The sequence below is a fragment of the Amblyomma mixtum genome, chromosome 5 (assembly GCF_055824585.1).
Source record: "Amblyomma mixtum isolate Tamu chromosome 5, ASM5582458v1, whole genome shotgun sequence".
Taxonomy (NCBI): domain Eukaryota; kingdom Metazoa; phylum Arthropoda; class Arachnida; order Ixodida; family Ixodidae; genus Amblyomma; species Amblyomma mixtum.
Window position 1 is genome coordinate 88,234,600 of NC_143016.1, and position 21,678 is coordinate 88,256,277.

Below are 21,678 nucleotides of genomic sequence, written 5' to 3' on the forward strand. Positions count from 1 at the left end.
TGCGGCAGAACTTCGCGTCCCCGATGGCCATCATCTTGGTTTTGTTTGAAAACTGGGCCCCTTCCCCCACATTCTGGTATTGCTCACTGCTGTGAAATATTTTTGGAACGTCCGCATTTCGCCGTTTTTTTTTTTTTTTTCAGACCTCTACAACGACCTTAGAATGGCTGGCACGCGCACTTCAAATGCGATTTTCTCAGCTTCGTTTTTGCCAACATGACTAGCCTTACGGAAGTCTTTATTATCTTTTCATGGTGCAATTTCAGTTAATCTTATAACGATCAAAAAGAACTAAACTGTGGAGCTCTGCCATTGTTATTTGGCTGAGTCGAAAATACAAATTTTGTGAGCCATAATGTCTCCCAACTATATTTCATAATTACGGTGCTTGAACATAATTGAACATTTTTATGACATATCTAAATGACAATATAAATGGCATAGCTCTGCCATTTATATCAAAGGAAAGTGCCTTAATTACCTGTAAGAAATTACCTAGTTAGCTTGAGCTATTTTTTCATAACATGGGAACTTATATTTTTAAAAACGCGAAGGAGAAACATGTATGCACTCCCAATTTCATTACAATATCTTTTATCATAAAAATTTTCATTTCAAGACCTGCGTCTCCCTTTAAACATCAGAACTGCCACTCAGACCTATAAGGAGCTAGTGCCAAAACTCACCTTTTCATACTCTGCAGTACACTTCACCTTCGCATTCAGTACATATCTGTAGGTCTTTTTTTTTTTTTTTTTAAGTAATGGACACTTGTATACTTATATAAATTGCATCTGGTGATGTTTCAGTGACTGAACATAGCAACGCATCATTAGTGTTTATTTTTCAGGTTTTTAGCACAGTTCATTTTTAATAAAAATTTAGGCACACCATTTCAGCCGCCATTACCCTATGCAGTGGCTCAGTGGCTTCGGCATTCATGTGCCGAGCCAATGGTTGCAGGCTTAGATTATGACTGTCACGGGTGCACTTTGATTGAGGCAAATTGCAAGAACGCCCACATGCTATACAGGTCAAATGACATTTCTGAACCTGAGGTGGTCGAAATTAATCTGAAGCTGTGTGCAGGGGCGATGGAAAGACCGCTGTTCTCATTTCTTTTCATCACGCTTTTACTTCTACGTTAACAAAAAGACGCTAGAGTCGTCCCCGATACATTTCAGGACGACTATAACGTCTTTCTTACAACCTATGCAAAAGCGCGACGAAAAGAAATTCAAACACCGGAGTGTGTAGGCGCTGCATTGTTCGCGTTTCTTTCCATCGAGATAGCACATTATGACTAAAATCCAGCGGCAGGACATTAAACCCCACATACTGTATCGTACGATAGGAGTTTGCTCTCCAGCTCACTGTCTAAGCGTATTGTGCACTTTTAGCACTATGCATCTCGCTTGGCCAGATTTACAGTGCTAGTAGGAAAATGCGCAGGCACGCAGCAAAGAAGTAACAGTCCATCACAATGGCACCTCTCCTGACTGCTCTTACTGTGTAGCTCCATTTCCTGGTTGCAAGATGGCTCTGTTATAAGCCTTCATCAAGAGACGCCAGCTGAAACAAAGAAAGTCTTACATCATGCTTGATTTTATGCTTGCAGGTCTGGGGTCTGCCCGTTCATGTGCTGCTCTATGCCTTCCCCAGCGAGCACTCGCGGAGTACACTGTTCCGCAACATCGGTATGGGTGTGACACACCTCCTGACCGACGCCAAGGGTCGCCTGTACTCCTGTGGTGCAGATGGCTCCATGAAGATGCGTCAGCTTCCTGACCGCGATGCTGTGGTGGCCAGTTTCACCTAGTGCCACAGCCCACTTCCGCCATTACATTTCGCTTCTCTGTCCCCTGCACCTTTCCATATCCCCGACTTCACACCGCATGCAGAGTGGCAGAAGCGAGTCGCATGGTTCTCGCATCTCCCATGACTGGTATTGCTGAAAGAAACCGATTGCTCCGGCCATGTATCCAGGCACCCAACGTTCTGCCACCCCCCTGGTCTCGTGTATCCTTGCGAGCCCCAATAGATTTTCGCAGTAATGGAGTGACGGGAATCCACTGGGCTGCCAAAGGCTAGTTCCCAATAAGAAGCCTTCTTGGCTCTGCTCTGTGGGCCCCCCCCTCAAGTGTTTTCTTTTTTTCGTTCGTGGCCTTACGCCCCTGCCCTGTTGTTTAATGTGCAGTGTAGCTGTGATAAAACAATTTTTCTTCCCCACTTCCCAGTTGTCACATTTGCCACGTGGTCTTATTCCAAGTGACATTCCTCTCAACGTGCAAAACCAGGACATGGCTTCAGTGGGGAGATGAGGCGGTCTTGGAAATACGTTTGTTTTATGCAAATTATGCGCTGGCTGTTGATTGCTTGGTTAGCCGTTGTGCGTGGTAGATGCATGAAAGCTGTTAAATTGCTAGTCGATATCTGCGGTGGCAGTCTTTCCTTCACTGGAGACAAAGCCGAGATGTTTAAATCAAGCATGCGCAGTCATTAGTATATAAGACTAAAGCACGTTTGTATATATGTATTTATGACATCAATTTTTGCTTACGCCATTCTGTTCTACTTAGCCTTATTTTTAGAAGCAATTATAGAGGTGGTGATGATGAAATGTGCAAGTTGTGTCTGAAATAAAAACTTAAAAGTGGGTGAATGTCTTGTTACTTGCCTTATTGAAGTACATAGCTAGGTTGTAGTGAGCATTTTTTTTTAATAGTTCTAAGCACAAATACAGAGAGAAAACTTTGAAGACTCCCAAGGAAGCACAGTCGCTCTGCACATGACACAAATCATTCAGCTTTGAAGAAAAGTATTAACCTTGCGTAACGAAGCCGTATGAAGACCCCCATGGAAGTACCCTTGCGCTGCACACTGACACAATCGTCGAACTAAGAAGGGGAAAACAGTAAGTGTATATGGCACCAAGTTAATGCACAGCAACACACAGCTCTCAAACTGATGTTTCCAGAGCAGCGTCTCTACTGTTGTCATCTTCGGCTGATGTGAGGGCAGGTGGTCTGCAGCTAGCTAGGGGCTCGGTCACTGGCCTCCCATTGTTGCCTGGCAGGATGGCGTCTGGTAGCGGAAGAGTCATTGTAGAAGACAGGAAGTTTACATTCGGCGACTCTCTGCTCTTTGGCTGCTGTGCTGCGTCCTTATGTCGAGCAGTAGCCTTGTCTTGAGAGGGTAGACTACGGAAGTGAAGAGAGCAGTGATGAAGACCACTTCTCAGTCGAAAGGGGCATCATGGCAGTCTTACCTTGACTTCAACTGCTCTAGGATGCTCATGAAGGCCTGGTAATGCTCGTGTGTGAACTCCTGCAAAGACCAGTTCAAAGAATTCAAAAAGAACCTCAGCTGATATCTCTGAGCGTTTAGAATAGGAAATGACAACAGGACATTTTGGCTAATTGCTATGCATTGCAAGAGAAACTACTTCTAATATGAACAGCAGGAACATGGCTACTGGTCGGAGCTCAATGCGAAGCCCAGGCCCGTGGACTTTTGGACAAGTTAGCAGCCCACCCTCGAGGACCTCTTGCTCCTAACATGAAGTTGTTCCTTCCTCCGTTCCTATGTCACCTTGCACATAATGTATACACGGATCAAAGAGTGGCCATAGATTCATGCAGTTTTTTGCAAGAGTTGAAGACGTCAGTTTTGGTCTGCAGGGACAACATAGCTAAACTGAGTGAGCTGCAAGATGGTACCTATCTGTTGAGTAAGGTGCAGTGAAGCAATTAAATTGGCCAGAGCATGTACTCAGTGCTGCCCAGTTTGAAACAGGAATTAAGATTTGGCTCCTACCTTTGGACTATGTCGAGCATGTTCGTATAAGTCGAGAAATTTGTGGATGATTCGGGGGTCACAATTTCCGAACGGTCCTCCGTGAACCTGGCGCAAAAGGAAAACTCGGACATCTTGTCCTGGTTTTCGGACCCGTGTTTTGTCGATGCCTCCGAGATGCTCCTCTGGTTTCAGGACACAGCAATATTTCAGTCAGTGCGTCATTGCAGCGTGGTTTGTTACGCGCAAGGGAAACAAAAGGCTCCGCGTATTACCTAGTTCTGAAAGCTTGTCCACAACACCCATACGAAGTAAATGTTGCGGTTGCACTGTAATTGAAAATACAGAGGGATAACACATTGAATACAGAAATTTAAAGTGCACGGTTCGAGCTACCTTGAGACAAGTCGCTGTCAGCAGAAATCCGCTCGTTTGGCTTGAGAAGTGTAGGCTCATAAGCGATGTCTTTGATAATCAGCAGCCGTCTGTCAACTTCATCTTTCAATGACTGCAAAACGACGCCGGGATAACGTGATAGACTGCACAACCTAAACTACCCACATGAGTTTGCCTACTTGCCTTAGAGACACCATGACCGATCGGCACGTGAGGGCTGTGCTTCGACTTCAGGGTGAATCGCATTATTTGCCTTTTAGCGAATATAAACAGTAGTAGAAAGGTCTGAAAAGACACCAACCGCACTGTGTTGACAGCTGTAAAAGCTGAAGCAGCTCGCGCCACTCACCATAACTCCTAGCGCAATGCAGATAATAATAGCAACTCCAGAAAGCCGATCTGCCATTTCTTCATCTCAGTGAACATGCCCAGATGATAGCGAGATACGGCTGCGCGTAAAAATGCACGTTCATGACCAAAGATGCGCAGCATCCGATACAGCAGCTTCGCTAGCTTGAGCGAGGAGTGCGGGAGGCGGAGATGCCCAACGTTGATATCGGTCGAGTAACGAATCGAAAGTAACACCAGGTAGTAACATCACACAGCCTTAAACGTAGTGAAATACGCTAACTTCAACTAGGCGATTACGTGCAACACCTCAACTCAGTGGAAGCCGTTAATTTACTCGTGAACCTCGGTTACTTTCGCGGAAGTGGCGGAAGATGTAGTTGGTTTCCGATTGGCTCCGTTTGTTGTATTTTGCCAGCGGCTCGTAACACGTGACCGCGATGCTTTTTGTCCGATACCGCCCCAAAATGGCAGACAGCGACTCGGAGAGATCTCCTCCGAACGACGAGAAAATAATCGCGCCGGTTCAGCTGGGGCCGCGAGTTGTGACCATCTGCAAGACTGAAACAGGATTTGGCTTCAACGTGCGCGGTCAAGTCAGTGAAGGTGGCCCTTTGAAAAGTATCAACGGTGAACTCTACGCGCCCCTGCAGCATGTCAGCGCGGTGCTCGAAGGCGGTGCTGCCGAGGAGGCTGGCATTCGACGCGGCGACAGGATCTTGGAAGTGTATGCATCGACTCGTGCTGTTTTGTTGGTGTTTATGGTTGCCAGTGAGCAAACATTGAGCGCAGTTCGTGCCGTGTTCTGTGTGGCAGCGGCAGACGTCTGTGGGTGGCAAGGCGAAGCTCACCTTCGCTTTCGGTGAAGTTTGGTTAGGCTTAAGTTGTTTCCGTGTTTTCTGTGCTAGTGATGTTTTTTGCCTGTCCCTGGGCAGCCTGCGTCATGAAAAGGCGCGCGACCAGACTTCAGAAGAGTTTGCCGGATCCCATTTGAGAATAAGTACCATATGGTTGGCAGTATTAGTGTCATGACGGTGATCAACTTGACAAGTATCCGGTGGTGCAAAAGGGTGACCAAGCTGTGAAGCATCGCTTTTATCTCAGTGTCAGTACAAGGAAGTTGTTGGAAGGTTGCTTCCAACGTACAGTGAAGGCGCACTGTGTTCGCAGCGTAAATACAGGAAAAAATTCCGAAGGCCTGGGCGCCGCTTTGGCTGCCTGTGTATGCGGAAACGTTGTTTGGGGGCGTTCGCGCGTTACGTACGATGCATTTCCGTGCCCCCTTCAGACAACTGATTTCGTTGTTGTCTTGCCTTCTAGCAACGGGGTTAACGTAGAAGGAGCCACACACAAGCAGGTCGTGGACCTCATCAAATCTGGTGGAGACAAGCTTACCCTTACCGTCATATCTGTCACAGCTCAGGTAGGTTAATGTGCTCACGGCCTGTATGTAGTCTGTCTGCACATAAATGCACGAATATACGTTGTATTTCAGAAACGTGCCATATTTTTTAGCTGAACAGCATACGTGATGCTGAGATTGCTGTTCTCTATTGCCAGGAAGCTGAACGGCTCGAACCAAGCGATGACTCTTCAGGAGTGTCGTATGTTGACTACAGTGAGAAACGCTCTTTACCCATCTCAATCCCGGACTATAACTATATTGAAAGATCCAATGACAAGTTCGTGGTGAGTTTTTGTTCACCCCATTCCTTGCATTACCGTTGCTCTAAGTGAACAGATAAGACAGCCTTGGATGGCAGGGTATCTTTATTTGTGGAATTGCACAGGGAAGCTGCGCAAACATTGCCGTAGTAATAACCGCTGTGAGGGTCTGCTGTCAAAGCATCTGTGCTTGTCATCATCATTCACTTTTTAAAGCAGCATCAGCCCCATTTAAATATCACTTGCAACAGTGTTGATGTCAGACAAGCTCATTATTCAGTTCCATTTATAAGAGTAGTGGATGAAGTTTATGTTACTGTTTGCTTTTATTTAAAGGCTGATGCTTATAACTGAAGAGGTTGTTTTTTTTAGTCAGTGGTATGTTTGGCATGGTGTGCATTGCACTGTTAACCTGTCAAGCAGCAGTGAAGCTTGCACTGATGGTGTTTTGTTCTCTTATGTTTAATGTGATGTACCCTGTGGTATGCTTAGTAATGTTCGTAAGTTAAAAAAGTTGGTTATTGTAGAATACAAATGTATATAACAAAGAACAGAAGGTAACTGTAGTGTGGAGATGTTTAGTTAATGCAGCTAACATAGGGGAAGTTTATTAAGGCCTTTTTTTTTCCTTGGTTGCATGTGTTTATGTTGAATGCTGCTTACAATCATTTGTACAGTTGAAGGGGAATGGTTACCGAAAATGGGGCACTTTTTAATGGAATGGAATGCAGCCACGTAGAAAGCAGATCAGTGAATTTGTAGCACAGAAAACATAGGTGTTGGTAGCATGAGATTTTTTTTTCTTTTTCGAAATAAGCCTAATCCACCCTGACAGAAATTTAAAAAAAAAGCGGAAGTTTTCTATTTGCAGCGACATATTGGAAGCTTTTACGTGGTATGCTTTAAATGCTAGTTATATGGCCCATTTAATTTTTATAGTTTTTCAAAGAAAAATTTATGGTCGAAGTTAGTTACAGCTGCACTTCGCTTATTAAAGCTGGTGTCTGTATTTGCCTCATTCTGAAAAAAAAAAAAAAATGCCTTGTAGTCTCTCTCACTTGTTTCCTGATTCAAGGCCCATAGCCACAAAAAGGGTCTGATGTGCGAGTGATAGCTTTGTATAGCTATAGCTGTCGCATTTCTACTTCTGAAGAAAGTGAAAATTCTGGGAAAAGAAGTGTTGAATAAGTGTGGCAAACTACACTGTTATCAGTGGCATGTCCTGGGTTCATTGTGGTTCTGTCCCAAAATATGCTGAAATGTACTTGAGTAGCGTTTGTTGCTGGGTTAGTTGAGTATGCATGTTACACTTCAAGAAATAAAGTGCTACAAAACACACGAGATGAGACAGGATGACTGTACAGGCGCGTGTATCATCGTCCTCGCTCGTCTCATGTTTTTTAGCACCTTATTTCTTGGAGCATTGTATGCTGACTTTTTGGTGAAGACGAGTTCTGTTTGGTGCGCATCTTTTGACCAGTTATGTACCTGTCACTTCTAGTCTAGCATGCTACGGTAGCACTTAGTGAACTAACTGGCCTAAAATGCCCTGTGATCTCGAAGCTTAGTGGATAAGTCTGGTTATATTAATACCGCAAGAGTGGCAGCAAGGTTAGAAAAAATAAATTCCTAATTAAATTATACCTTTTAGCAGTAAATACTTGGTGTATTTAATACTCCCAGCTACTTTTTGGCTAATTGTCAGCGTGCTTGTATAAGCACAATGCTTTAAAGCTTTATTTGTGTGTAAGAAATGCCTCATTCTAGTTATTTGGGACCAGTATTTTATTTTTTGCACTTATGTGGAGCTCTAGGGCACATTCCTAAAGAATTTTCTGAGTGGAAATTATCTCTTTTTTTTTATTGTGTGCTAGTTGACAGCGCCAGTCGCATTTTTGTCATCATAACCCTATAACTAAGTTTTGCTTGAGTGGCCATTTAACAGAGTTTTGATCAAATTGAGCGTTTAACGGTGTTGTTTCCTCGCAGGTGTACAATATTTACATGGCTGGAAGGCACCTGTGTTCACGGCGTTACCGAGAGTTCTCGGTACTTCACCTGAACCTCAAGAAAGAATTCCCTGATTTTGCCTTCCCCAAGCTCCCGGGCAAATGGCCATTTTCGCTCTCAGATCAGCAACTAGATTCACGAAGAAGAGGCCTTGAACAGTACCTGGAAAAAGGTGTGGCTTGGTTGAAGAAAGCTGGTGTTTTACGCTGGCATCACAGCACGTTGCATGTTTCATAGTGTGATTTTACAGAATGTCTTACAGGAATTGCGTTTTTGGTGTGTGGTGGTGGCGTAACTTTATTACCAGCGGATACAGAGGAGCGACCCGAGGCCGCCCCCACTTACATAACGGCCGCTATCCCTTGTGCAGTGGCGGTGTCTTCAGCCAGCTGGAGGAGCTTGATCTGTGTCCCCGGGTCGGGGATGAGCAATAGCAATACCCAATGAGCAGAGTTGGTAATGAACTGACTCACGGTTAGGGACTGAGGGCAGTTCCAGATTACACGATTTAGATCGGCTTTTGCTATCACAATTTTTGCATTTGTATGTGGTGCTGAAAATGTAGCAGCATGGCTCATTTTTTTTAGCTGCTGGTACTCTCTGGCAGACGCCTTGTTTGATAGAGTGAGTGAAATTGGTCATTTAAGTTGCTTCGCATTATTTTCTAATCAACATGCATTGGTTTTGGTTGTACTCTCTAGCTTTGTCACACTTTGTCATTACGTTTGGTGATCATGAGAACAAGCTTTTTCTCCCACACTGTGGCTGTTTTTAGCTCAGTACAAGATACTTTGTGAGGCGTACTACGCACCTTGGGACATTAAGTAATGCAGCAACAAAGTGGCTTGTAACGAGATTTTGCTCAGCTTTAATTACGCTTTAGAGCATAGATGAACTATTTGATGAGCCTCTAGCCTCACGAGGCCAACCTTTACCTCAAATTTACTTATATTTATGGTGTGAAGTGAGATCAGCAGTTGATTTAAATAACGTGAATAAGGTCAGAGATTTCGGCCTCAGCATCAGTGCATTAAGTCGAGTGAAGTCATAGACCTTTGATCCCACATGAACATCACCTGCACAAATGCTGTTGTCATGCATGTTGTTTGACAAAAATAGATAGCTAAAATAGCTTGAAGGGATTCGTGTTGCTTTATGCTTAAATACAGAGTACATCAAAGTACTTAATAAAAGGAATTTTACTGCCACATGAGACAATGCGGATGAAGATTGTTGCACCAGTTTGTGGTAAAGTGCATGCAGCATTTGCTGAAGTCACATAATGTGATGATCCCCTCTGAGTTTCGTTGAAGGTCCCACGTACTTGCCTGCCTTCACTCAGTGCACAAGCGGAAGCTCTCCTGTTGAAAACAGGTGTTGGTCAGTTCTAAGACAAGACATGAAACTTCATGCATAGAGTTCTGATATCTCCAATACTTGCAATTAGAGCTTTTTCAAGTTTTCTGCAAAAAAAAAAAAAATGAAATTGCACAGTTGTACCCTACTGTTGGTGCTTTTGATAGTCTTCTCCCTTTTGCGTATAAGCCTTTCTTACCGTTTCCCCTGACATACGAGTCGGCAGGCAGTAGAAGAGTATCTAGACAATACAGATTATCATCAAAGGTACAGCCCTAACACAAATTCCATCTTCAGTCAAGCTGGCATTGAATGCGGCAGTAGAAGTCACTATACCATTTAATACCCCTGTCACACGGCCAGTTTCAATGGCCATCGAGATTTTCGATCGCCGTCGAACTTGAGGGAGTTGTGGAGCTGCTACACGGCAAATCTTAATGGCCATTGAAATCGTTCTTGTGTCTTACGCCAAGCTCGTGTGGCGCCACAATCGCTACATTCGGTTTCGCGCAAATAACAAAAATATATTGACGAAACTTAACTAAATGTTGAAATACACTTTTTTGCAGTCATAAGGCGCGTTCACACTTGTTCAAAAATCCGGCAAGCGAAGCAGATTCACTCGCCACAAAAATAGGACCTGTTGTCATCTGTTGACGCCCGGGCGAGTTGGAACGGCCGCGCCGCTGCTGCTTCTCGCTGTGCGCACCAAGTCGCCGCTCGCGGTGTGCACAGATACAGTGAGAAAAGATCATAAACTCATGCTGTCTACGTACCACGAGCGTATGCACGCTTACGTACGCTAAACGCAGGCGCATTCCCACATTTAGTTCAGCTTATGCTAGCAGAGACGCAAAGATGAACTCAGCCTCTAGTGGCGCCATCTGGTTGTCAAAACGGGAACCATTACTGTCAACAAACAGACTCTCTTAGGCCTAGCAGCGGCAGAATTGTCACACTAAATAAAAAATAAAGCAAATTTATCACTTATACATTTTTTTGTAGGCAAGATGAGACAAATGGAAAGACCGGTGTCCCATTTATGACCAGTGAACGGACAGAAAAAGGCAGCAACAACGAAAATTCAGTCCAAAGTGAGGGGTCCGGCTTTGAAGGGCACCGCCATGCTTGTTGTCGTTCGAAGCAATGCTAGCAACCTTGGTCAACGCTCGAAATCTCGATAGAGTTCCGGGCTGCTCCGTCGACTCGATAGACTATTGACTCGATGGCCATTCAAACTGGCCGTGTAGCAGCGCTCGATCGCCTTCGAGTCGATAGACTATCGATTCGAGGGCCTTCGAAATGCCCGTGTGACAGGGGTATAACCTTCAAACAAAAGCTTGGGGCATTTGCTTGTAGTGCAAAGAACAACTCCTTTTATGATATTTCAGCAGGAAGCAAGAACATTCTAGCATCTACTACCAACATTATCCTTGAGTACTCCACATTATGAATTTAAAACCATATAGCAATGGCGGATGACCTCTTTAATTTGACTGGTCATGCCAAAAAGCTGCGTTCATTTACTTTTATTCACCTGGTGAGAGAGAACTTGCATATGTCTTTAGGTGCTTTTAGTGCAGCATGCATTAACATTTTGCTAACGTCCTGTCAATGAATATTGCCTGCGTATCCCTGTTGTGTGTGCTGCACTTAACTGGATATGAAAGTGACATGCACACTAGTTAGCTCGTCTTGTTCTCTGTGCAAGACTCAACTATTGAGGTTGTCTCATATAATTACTTTGATAAGCCCTGGTCAGTGAAGCAGGAACAAGTTCCATATCCCTTCATGATAGCAATCGCACTTGTAATTTCTGCCTCGCCAAAGAGTATGTTGTTGGAGAGGTGAAATTTGCATGCCAATGTATTTTCTCAAAAATACATACCTTCATAGTCTAAAAAATGTTTCAGTGGCTCAGTGGTTATGGTGCTCAGCTGCCAATCCTAAAGACTCTGTTTGATCCCGGCCGCGGCAGTCTTATTTCTATGGAAGTGAAATGAAAGGCCCATATATTCAGGTGGTCAAAATTATCCGGAGCCCTCCACTTTGGCATACCTCATAGCCTGAGTCGCTTTAGAACATTAAAACCTATAAGGCTTGTTACTGATTTTTTTGGTGTGCAGCTACAGATTCGCTGGGAAATTTTGAATCCCTGAAAATGCAAGGGGATATTGGCACAGTACTTTAAAGAAAAACCATCCAAATGCGTCTCTCTGCAAAAAGTTGTGCATGCTGCCGATGCTTACTAGATACTGTGCTTTGTAGACCAGGCAATATCAGTAGTGCTGGGAGAGAGAGAGAAAGAAGCCCTTTAATGAAAAAACAGAATTTAGTCAGCGTTTAAAAATCGCTGGCAAGCTATTCTGTGTGAGTAGTGTTGGTATTGTGCTGCACACTGTTACTGACCACTGTAGTGGCTCCTATTCTTTTGATTGTTTTGCAAATATAGTGCTGTAATTATGTACTCATTTCTGCTCTGCAACATTGACGCACCTATTTGTGTTTCTAACGGATTCTTTTCCTTCACCTTTTTTTCATTGTGCATCTAGTTTGTGCAGTTCGAGTCATAGCGGAAAGTGATACTATGCAGGACTTCCTCACAGATATGGATGATGAACATGTGAGTGCCAATTCTTTCACTTGCTGGCCTGCTCACGTCTTATTGAGGGCATGCTTGCGCCTTTTGGCTACCGTTCATTGTAAATGTGACCATTTAGTGCATGTGCTGTGTGTCCAGTGCTTCACACATTCAGCTTTTTTTGGGGAATTTTTATGTAAAGTCTTGTCAAACACATATCAGCAGATATGCATGTAGTTTATTGGAGCTCCTCAACAGGTTATTGCAAAGTATGCTTGGATAGTTGTCTGTCGAACACAAAAGTAAGAGTACAGGCAAAAGTTGCCACTGAGCAGCATTAACAAAGATCACTACACCTGCACTTTGCAAGAATCTAGCTTGCTGTCATTCTTCTCATTTCTTGCGCTTGCCTTTCAGCTTCCTTCCAGGATTATCTTCAGCTCCTGGTTGTTTTCTTTTACTTTCTATGAACTGGGTAGCCGATCTGTGTATAGAGGGCAGCAGCTGAAAGTATTTGTGCTTACACTTAAGCCGAGCCTTCCACATGCGTCACAGTCCTTGACACTTGACTTGAAAAGCAGTTGAGGATGTGTTGTACTTGATACTTTAAATGTAATAGACAAGTTTTTTTCCAAGTTTTATCTGCACACCATGAATGAGTATGCCATTTGGCAAAGCCTTGTAAGCACAAACTGCCATAATTGATTCATTCATGTCGATCTTAGCATGATGTTGAATAATTTTTTTGTTCTTTGTGCCTGTACTTTCAAGGGCGGCAGTGCGTCATTGGTGGACATCAAAGTGCTGCTTCCCGATCGGACAACCATAGTGGTGAAAGTGCGCAAGAACAGCTCCACAGAGGAGGTATGTTGGTACTGTGGTGTGCACTTCCATTCTGGTTAAGTGTGCAGTATAGTCATATTTTTAACTAGCATTATTGTAAACGTTCAGGTGTTGTTACATACAGATCAGGTAGCTAGCAAAAAAACAGTGCAAGCAGGTCTTAAGGGGAAAAATATATGGTACAAAATGATTGTTAATAGAGCAGTGCATTTTCAGAATCCTGGCCATGGGGGTCTCATTTCGACGGCAGCGAAATACGATGTCAGTTCGCGTTAGAGAACCACAGGTAGTTGAAATAATGTGGAGCCCTCCACTGCAGCATTTCTCGTAGCATGGCACAGCCAAAACTACCCCTCAACAATACAAATAGGTTGGCTCCAGATGTGGTCAATCCCCCCCTCAATTTTGGATGCACGTTTCCGTGAAAACAGAGTCGACTTGATCAGACTTGCATGTGGCAACATGTGGTATTTCTAGTCCGGCCTCGAAATCTGTCTTCTGGGCGTGTCTGCTCTGCAGGTGTACCAGGCTGTGGTGGAGAAAGCTGGCTTGCCACAAGAAGTGTGGCGCTACTTTGCCCTGTTTGAGATTGTGGAGTACGGCTTTGAGCGCCGACTGGGCCCCAACGAATTTCCGCACAACCTGTACATCCAGAACTACTCGACAGCCACGTCCACATGCTTGCTGGTGCGCAAGTGGCTCTTCACCACCCAGGTGGAGGAGAGGCTGGCCGAGGCTCACCCCTTGGCCGCGACCTTCTTTTTTTGGCAGGTGAGCACTGCAGCGCTTCCGTTGCTTCCGTCCTTTGAGTGGCACGTGCATCTTTGACGGCCCTATTCCCTGTCACTGTGGTCTTCGCACGTGTTACTGTATTTACCCGGACATAACGCGACCACAGTTGTAATGTGCGAAGGTCCACTTTGTGGGTGCAACACTGTGAAAAAGAAAAGGAAAAAAAAGTAGGCGAATGTAATGTGAGGAACAAGACTGCAGTGTGCTGAAAGCTGGGTAGAAGTTTACGGAGAGAAGTGCCTCCACAAATACTACTAGCTTTCCTCTGGCTTTTCTTCATAAGAAGGCAAAGGCCGCCTTTGAGCCTTGACACAGCAGGGCAATTGCTACAAATGTTATCTTGGGAAGGTTACACGCGTACCTTCTTTTTCAAAAGGGCAGCGGAAGTGGTTATCAGATAAGATTGATACGAGGGCCACGCGCTTTTAGAGACCTAGTCGTAAAAACGAAACTTCTCTCAGTCATTCAACTGCACTGTGAGTCACGTGTCCTCCCGAACATCAGTGGCCGTTCTCTGCAACATTTAAACGGGTCGTCGTCTTACACGTGGAGCAGTGAGGAAAGTATGCACCAGAACGCAAGTTCGACATCGCCGAACAGTGTGTGAGGTACCGATACCAAGGAAAGCAATGAAACGAAAACGGATTACTGCTGTTAGTGGGTGACGTTGTGGATTTTGAGTGCATCTGCCGAACTTTTTAATAGAACGAAATGAAGGCCTCATGGCTCACCTGTTCTGTCGCATTTTCTCGGGATGATGCATGAAATTTGCACTCAGTGCATAAGTGCGCTGCCTCCAGTGAAGTGTCTGCCTGCTCCATTGCTGTTATATGTGATGCACAGTGTCTGTCACCTTAGTTAATATTTGCAGTTTGGAGCTTTCTGTTGGTCGACCAATTTGGCATTAAAAAAAAAAAATTATTTTCCCGTTTCACATAGCTGGGGGCCGACCTGCACGATGCATCAGCCAGTATGCAAGTAAATGCAGGACAGTGTGCCCTTGTCACCACATAATATTTAATTACAGTAAAACCTCAATAATTCAGAATTAACTTCAAGCAAGTGTAAAAGACGTCAAAATTTATCTGAATGTTGAATTATCAAATGGCCCCCAAACACTGCCAGAACTAATTTTGTGCAAGTAAAATGTGATGAAGACCTGGGCTGTGGTCATCATCTTTTAGGACAAAAACCACGATTATTTACAGTTATAGCAAATGCTTAATTCTTGCATCGGAGTGTCGGGAGCAGAACTGCTCCACAATGGTAAAGGTCTCTGTGGCCTCTTTCAGTGTGCAACGCGAGCACAGTAGCTTCACATGTGGGGTCGCATGTGAGGAGGTTTCACGACGGGTGCAGAGTTGTGGCAGTTTCTGCACACAGGTATGGAAACACCACGCGGACGGAAGCTAGGGAGGCGTCCGTGGCGCTCTAGTAGCAAGACACCTTCGAAAGACAGAAACAAAGAAACAAAAAAAACCATCAAGAATGCCATCTTCATTCTAAGCAACATACAGCTTGCGTTGGCTGGTTGATACGTGCGGTCGATAGCTGCCAGTGCACAGTCTGGAGCTCCGAAAATGAAGCCATGCGGCCGAACTCTGCCTATGGACGGGGCCTGCGAATCGTCAGCGCACCTGAGGGGGCATGGGAAACAGTCTGCAGTGAAACCTCATTATAGCGAATAGATAAAAAATTTTTATAATAGTTTGATATAGCCGAATTTCTTAATATAAAATTGCGACAAAAACTCGCGTTGGAAACGCTAAATTTAGTCGGCGGACGAACGGTAACTGGGAGAGACCTTTTGCACAGGTTTAACACCGTTTCGGAACTGCTCGCTGCGATTGCGGAAGCCGCAAAAACCCCAGCGGCGAGCACTAGTTTGGTTGGCCTTCCCGCTCAGCACCGCAGCATGTGACAACGGCAGGTTAAACACTAGCTAGGGTGGCTTCCTTGCTTTAAAGCAGTGTTGTGCAAAAAATCGGATGCTGGGACTTAAGCTATCGCAATTTTCACCACCTCCACTCCTTGGCAGTCGACCTGAGCAGAGGATGGCTGCTGGAAAACTACAACAGCCGACCATGTTGCTGATTCTGGAGCACTGTCGACGGGTGCGAGAGGCACAAACGGGTGCAGACTGCTTGGCTGCTAACTCTTCTCGCCACTCTGTCTTCTGTGGTGCTGTTCGCAAATGCGAGATTAGTGTGTACGTGGTCATGAACGCTTGCCGCACCACCACCATTCACCCCTGTAGTGAGGCAAAGCCTGCCACCTGAGCGGGCACAGCTCAGTGCTATGCATTTCAATATATCCATGTAATGGCAAACTGCATTCGATGTACCGTATTTTCCGGTGTATAAGACGCGGCTTTTTTCAAAAATCTTGCTGATGCGTCCTATACAAAGGTGCGTCTTATACGCTAATTTTTCGGGGGTTTTTTTGTGAGTTCAGAAATTGCTCAGGCTCTTGTTCAAGCTTTTTTCACCGAAAAAATATCACTACCAATGATGCGGTTGTAACACGGTTAATACTTCAATTCGGGGACCGCCGCGCGCCACTTTTTTTAAGTGAACTTTATTATGAAACGGCGGGGATGACGACTTCCGGGATCACAAACACGCACCGTTTCGGAGGCCCCAAGCAAAAGTAAGGTGAAATGCCAAAAGATGGCGACCATTTGTCAGGACAAGCCGAGACAAACCGGCGTTCTTTTTTAGCCACCCTTTTGCATCTTTCTTTGCTCCGTGTACGTAGTGCGAAGAGAATGTGTCAGCCGCGTTGCCTCCAGAAATGGGGAACTTTTTGATAGCACATTCGAAGATGACTTCGAAGGTTTTGAGTAGAAATAAAATGTTGTTATGGACATATGGGAGAGCTCTTTCGTTCTTTCTTTCTTTTTTCTAAAACATGGGCAGGTATGGCGTGAGTGTTGCCTTTTTCGATCACTTAGCGTTGCTTAAGAATTTCTCACAGGTACGGTGAATTTCGCGATGGTCGCGCAAGCGTGTTTAATTAAGCCTCACTAGCCTAACTGGGTATATTGGGGTGCGTCTTATATACCAACTTTTTCAGTGACAGCCTGCACATATGGCATGTGCGTCTTATACACCGGAAAATACGGTATAAAGTAAGAAGTGCAGGTGTTTATTAAAATAGGAACAGTTCGATATAGCTTATTATTTCTTGTATCTACGTTCGTTACAATGAGGTTTGGCTGTAATATGCACTGCAGGCCTGCAGCTTTTTCTATGCAAAAACAAAGTATCAGTGGTTCTGCCCCTCCTTTCTACATTGGAAGGAAGAGTTCTTGTGGTGATATTATGAAAGATCCTGTGAAAATTCTTTAAGCAGAAAAAATATATATTAATATGCTTTTTTTTAAAAAGTACATTCACTTTCATCGTTTTTATGAGAATATAAAAAACTGGCAAAGCCATGAAAATTAGGCGAGTTTGAGAGTCAACATGAATGTCACGTGGCACATTGCCTGCTTGTGCGACTTCATACAAACACACCAAATTTTTTAAAATGATGCCTAGGGGCCAAATTATGACATTGCCAGGGTCATAATGTGAGTATATACCTAGATTCCACCAGAGGGAACCACTGCTTACTACATTGTGCACTGCGAAAGTTTTTCATGCATAAGTGATTAAGGTTCTTTTTTTATGTTACGGAAGCTTTCTCAGGGGGCTTCTACCAGGGGATTTTTAATCTTCAGTTTTCTTCAACAGTACTCTTTAAAATTGAAAATTCTAAGTTAACGCTTTTCTCAAGACCTAATAAAACACTTTGTTTGTGTGTTAAATTGTGTTGCAGGCCATCGATGATGTGAACAAAGGACAGATAAAGCCAGGCAACAAGCTCTACGAGCTGAAAGCACTACAAGATTGCTCACGGAAAATGGAAGTAAGTCATGCTGTAATACTGACGTAAGCTTAGAACAGTTCATCTTTCAGCGTAACATACTTTGGTGTGGCGGCGTACAGCCATTGCTGTGTAGCGCGTTTTTTGCTGTCATTTAAGTGTATGCATGCGTGTGTGCTTGTGCATGCAGGCACATATGAAGGGTATCTTTGCATTCAAGTTTAGCTGTACAAGGAACCCTCTATTGAGCCATGAATGTGAAAACCAAGCTTACTCCAAACAAAATATAAGCTCTCTATCTCCCTGTTGCAGGCTGTTTTTTAAGTTCATTGTTTCACGCATTGCAGTTCACAGTCGTGCCCATCTTTGTGCTCTTTCTCCTGTGCTGCCAATGCAGTATTTGCAGCTTGCCAGGACGCTGGAGGGCTACGGTGAGCTCTCTTTCCCGCACTGCACCTGTGATGCTCGCAAGGATGGCCACGTGGTCTCCACCCTGGGAATCGATGGGCTCAAGTTGCAGGCGTGCAGAGACGATGGCACGTTGGAGGTAGGACCCCATTCCTACTGGCACTTGGGGAGGCAATGCGAATGGATGATGCCTGGTCATTGTCTCTTTAAACCCCTTAAAACGTAATACCCTTTTTGCATCCATTTTCCTTCGCTTTATGCCCTTTTCCCTTCAAAGATTCCTCTTGTCATGGATTTATTCATGCCCTATGAGAAGTATTATTATCGCATTGAGAAGTTTTTTGGTAAGCTGTATCCTTTGCACGCAGGCACAAGTGATAGAGTTCCCATGGGACACTGTGGCAGAGTGGGAAGTCGACGAAGAAGGCATGGCTTTTGCATTCCAGTACACCCGACCTGACAAGAAACCACGTTGGGTGAAAATCTTCACGCCTTATGTGAGTTGTGTCTTCCACCTTCTGCTAATTGGACCTTCAATTAATTCAGGCATTTCTTTTGATCCCTTAAAGTCCAAATTAATTAGGTTTTACTACCAGTCATGTTAATTTTAGTTGCCAGTCATGTGTCAGTTCATCGATTTCATAATTTTACTCATTTTGCATCGCCTCATTGCAGGTTGCATACTGTAATGCTAATTAAGCAGTGTACATTTCTGTACACGTAATGTTTTTTAAGTGTGTTGCCGACTCAGTGTAGTTTTGTTCTTGTTTTTTCGGTTCAAAGACCATAACACCGTTCCGAAAAAGAAAAAAAATAATAAGGGAAAGAGAATTCGTTATTTGTTTCTGAATATTTCTTTCATACTGAACAGATATTTAATATTCTAAACCATTTTTTCCTATTTGATTCGTATTCGAAAATTTCAGTAGTATTTGCGCACCCTTTCTTATGATGCTTCATGGCAGCATTCTGTAAGCTCCTTTGTCATGAGAGCATCAAGTCACTCTCATATCAGACTTTCTCATTGAAAAACAGTGATGTTATTCTACAAACTGCTTTCATGTTATTAGCTACCGCAGTGACTCAGTGGTTATGGCACTTGGCTGCCGACCTGAAAGATGTTTGTTCTATCCCGGCCACTGTGGTAACATTTCGATCCCAGGTGGTTGAAAATTATCCAGAGTCCTCCTCTACGGCGTCCCTCATATCCTGAGCCACTTCAGGACATTAAACCCCATAAACCATTAACCTTTTCAAGGTATTGCTCTGCAAAATCAAGTTTATTAGTGTTGTTACTGCGAGGTAACAACTCTAGGTAGGTGCAGATTCACCATTGCTATCATCCTGTGTCAGTGCCCCAGCTTTTCTTTGTTTTTTTTTCTTCTTCAACCTCTGTCCAGTACATGGGCAAAGAAGGGAGCAGTTTAATGCCATGCACCACAGTGCCCCGAGCTGAGCAAATTGCTTCTGCTTGCAGTTCCTGTTCATGTTTGACTGCTTCGAGCGGATACAGGAAGAGCGGACTTGGCGAACAGAGAATGCATCTTCCGGGTAACGGCCGCCGCTGCGCACACACTAGGAGTAAATCAAGGAAGGAGAGAGCTCCGGGAGGACCACCGCCACGGCTCACGTGCCTCCTGGCAGCACTGGGATCCAGCCGCACTGCATAGTTGCTTGTGCATGCAGTTCTGTACATAGAGGGCTTTGTACATAGTAGGTAGACGACATTTGGTTTACACAAGTGTCCAGCGCACACCAGATGCCATAGATGTGCAACAAGCACGCAGCATCAGAGTAGTGTGCCACAACTGTGCTTGATGTGGAGGTCGGCCGGGTTTTTTCGCCAGTGTCTGGGGAAAGCCTTTGGTGCTGGCTAGAGGCTTGGATGACATCGTCCTGCCTTCTTGCATTCAAATCAATTTTTGTCATGTTTATTTATCTACACTCACTGGCTTGGAACAACTTTTGTTCGCATTTTTAAGCAGACCAATCTTCAAATGTGTAAGGCAATCAGTCGTTCTCTATGCTTGTTTCAGCTTGCGCAGCTCGGCTGGAAGAGGGGATGGTGAATTTATGCGTGTACTTGTTTGTTGTTGCAATAAGTTCAAAGCTGCTGGATTTGGCCCACGTGAAACACAGTGAGGCATCACAGTTCTATGCTGCATTGATAGCAGTCATGGTTTTGTAGTTTGGAAGTGAGGACTCTTGAGTGTTTTGGGTAATCAAAAGAAGCACTGTTTGTTAATAGCACCGTTAATTTTTCTAGTCATCTCTTCTTGTTTTAATTAGACGTTACAAAACTGTCATGTTGATGGCAAGGCATGAGCAGGACCCTGGTGAATATTTTGATGCAAGGATAACTACTTTTACCTTTAAGTGATGTTGATGTGAAATTGCTTTTGAAGTCCGGTGTTCTAATAGTTTTGGTGCTCTTTGGTTACTAATGTGCATGGTTTTTATGTTTCTTCAAAAGGCTGCAAAGCTGGCGGGTTGTTGAATTTGGCTGTTTGTTATGAGGCATATCCACGTGTGCAAAGTGCAGAGGCATGCTTTTCTGGACCACTGAGTAGCATGCACTAATGCCAGTGGATCGAGCCATAATATGCCCCGTCACTAGTACGTGCTGTGCAGTTTAGCTAGCCTTGCACTAGTAAACCCCCTCTGGCATACTAACACTTTAAGGGTTTATATAGGTTTTGTCTCTGGATTCCATTTGATGTTGAGAATATTTTTCATGTTGTCTTCTTTGTGATGGTCAGTTCCTTTACTACTGCCATATTTTCTGTTCCCCCCAGTTTTATTGTGCTGTTGGCAACCATTGCAGTACCTACCACTACACCACCTGCCATCGTCGTCAGTCTCGTTGGACTGCTGCCATATAAAGACATACTCAGGCCCAATTTCGCTTAAAAAGTGGCAGCTGCTTAAAACCTGGGCAACAGCTTGGGGATATTCAGTTTCTGCATCACAACTAAGCTGAGTGGTTTTCAGCTCAGGTGGTCATGTAAAACGGTTCATCTCTGACACAGTATGCTTGTGTCAAGCCATGTGTTGAAACGTTTTGATAGCTGCCCCTTGGGTTCAAGCTGTGGTGTAGGTGGAATCAACAGCAAGAAGCGAACGGGTTATTTTAAATACAGATTCTCTGTTCCTTTATCTGATTTGTGCTGGGTTGTGACCTTGGTGAAATCCCTTTGTTAGTAAGAAACTGTTTGCAAAGTCACAGGAGTATTTCGTTGGCAACTTGCAGCCTTTAACTTCTTGAAGCAGAAAGTTTGAAAACGTGGCCTCAGGTCTGGCATATCAGCTGTGTTTCTGAATGTTTCGAGCAAGGCAGCGTATGCTGCAATGTTAAATGTCTGTGAAACACTAGAAAAACACATGAATTTTCTTCTTGTTTGGTAATCATTATGCCAAGCCTGTGCACCATGGCCAAATCCAGTGCTTCATTTACTGAGTATGAGTCTGCAGCAGTTAGAAGCTGTCCAAGACAGGTGGGATGGTCATGTTGTTTTCCGTTTAGGAATTTCTTATAAAATAAATGTTTAGTGAGAATTCAGTTGCCTTTTGTTTTTTCTTGCGCTGCCTTGTTATGCAGTTTCTAGGAAAAGTGT

General features: G+C 44.3%; 3 protein-coding genes across 11 annotated transcripts in view; 2 read left to right on the forward strand and 1 right to left on the reverse strand.

Moving 5' to 3' along the window:
• Rbcn-3A (rabconnectin-3 alpha) overlaps nucleotides 1-2,662 on the forward strand; it is a 96,078-nt gene extending 93,416 nt beyond the window's left edge. For all 9 annotated transcript variants that reach the window (XM_089545457.1, XM_089545456.1, XM_089545465.1 and 6 more), the window contains one exon: nucleotides 1,619-2,662. In XM_089545457.1, the coding sequence (XP_089401583.1) occupies nucleotides 1,619-1,819 (201 nt within the window). In that variant the 3' untranslated portion in view covers nucleotides 1,820-2,662. The remainder of the gene's footprint in view (nucleotides 1-1,618) is intronic.
• Nucleotides 2,663-2,703: 41 nt separating this feature from the next.
• Nucleotides 2,704-4,943, reverse strand: LOC149342929 (lipid transport auxiliary protein 1). The gene is made up of 7 exons (XM_089545473.1): nucleotides 4,541-4,943; nucleotides 4,375-4,476; nucleotides 4,192-4,303; nucleotides 4,071-4,124; nucleotides 3,817-3,980; nucleotides 3,269-3,327; nucleotides 2,704-3,200 (listed from the first exon to the last, which is right to left on the reverse strand). Exons 1-7 carry the CDS (start codon nucleotides 4,595-4,597, stop codon nucleotides 2,960-2,962), a joined length of 789 nt encoding a protein of 262 aa, XP_089401599.1. The 5' UTR covers nucleotides 4,598-4,943; the 3' UTR covers nucleotides 2,704-2,959.
• On the forward strand, nucleotides 4,923-21,619 carry Snx27 (sorting nexin 27). Its single transcript, XM_089545470.1, has 11 exons — nucleotides 4,923-5,266; nucleotides 5,860-5,962; nucleotides 6,100-6,228; nucleotides 8,194-8,386; nucleotides 12,123-12,193; nucleotides 12,923-13,015; nucleotides 13,514-13,765; nucleotides 17,609-17,698; nucleotides 18,054-18,203; nucleotides 18,433-18,561; nucleotides 19,542-21,619. The coding sequence occupies exons 1-11, from the start codon at nucleotides 4,980-4,982 to the stop codon at nucleotides 19,617-19,619; spliced, it is 1,575 nt and encodes a 524-aa protein (XP_089401596.1). The 5' UTR covers nucleotides 4,923-4,979; the 3' UTR covers nucleotides 19,620-21,619.
• Nucleotides 21,620-21,678: the final 59 nt, after the last annotated feature.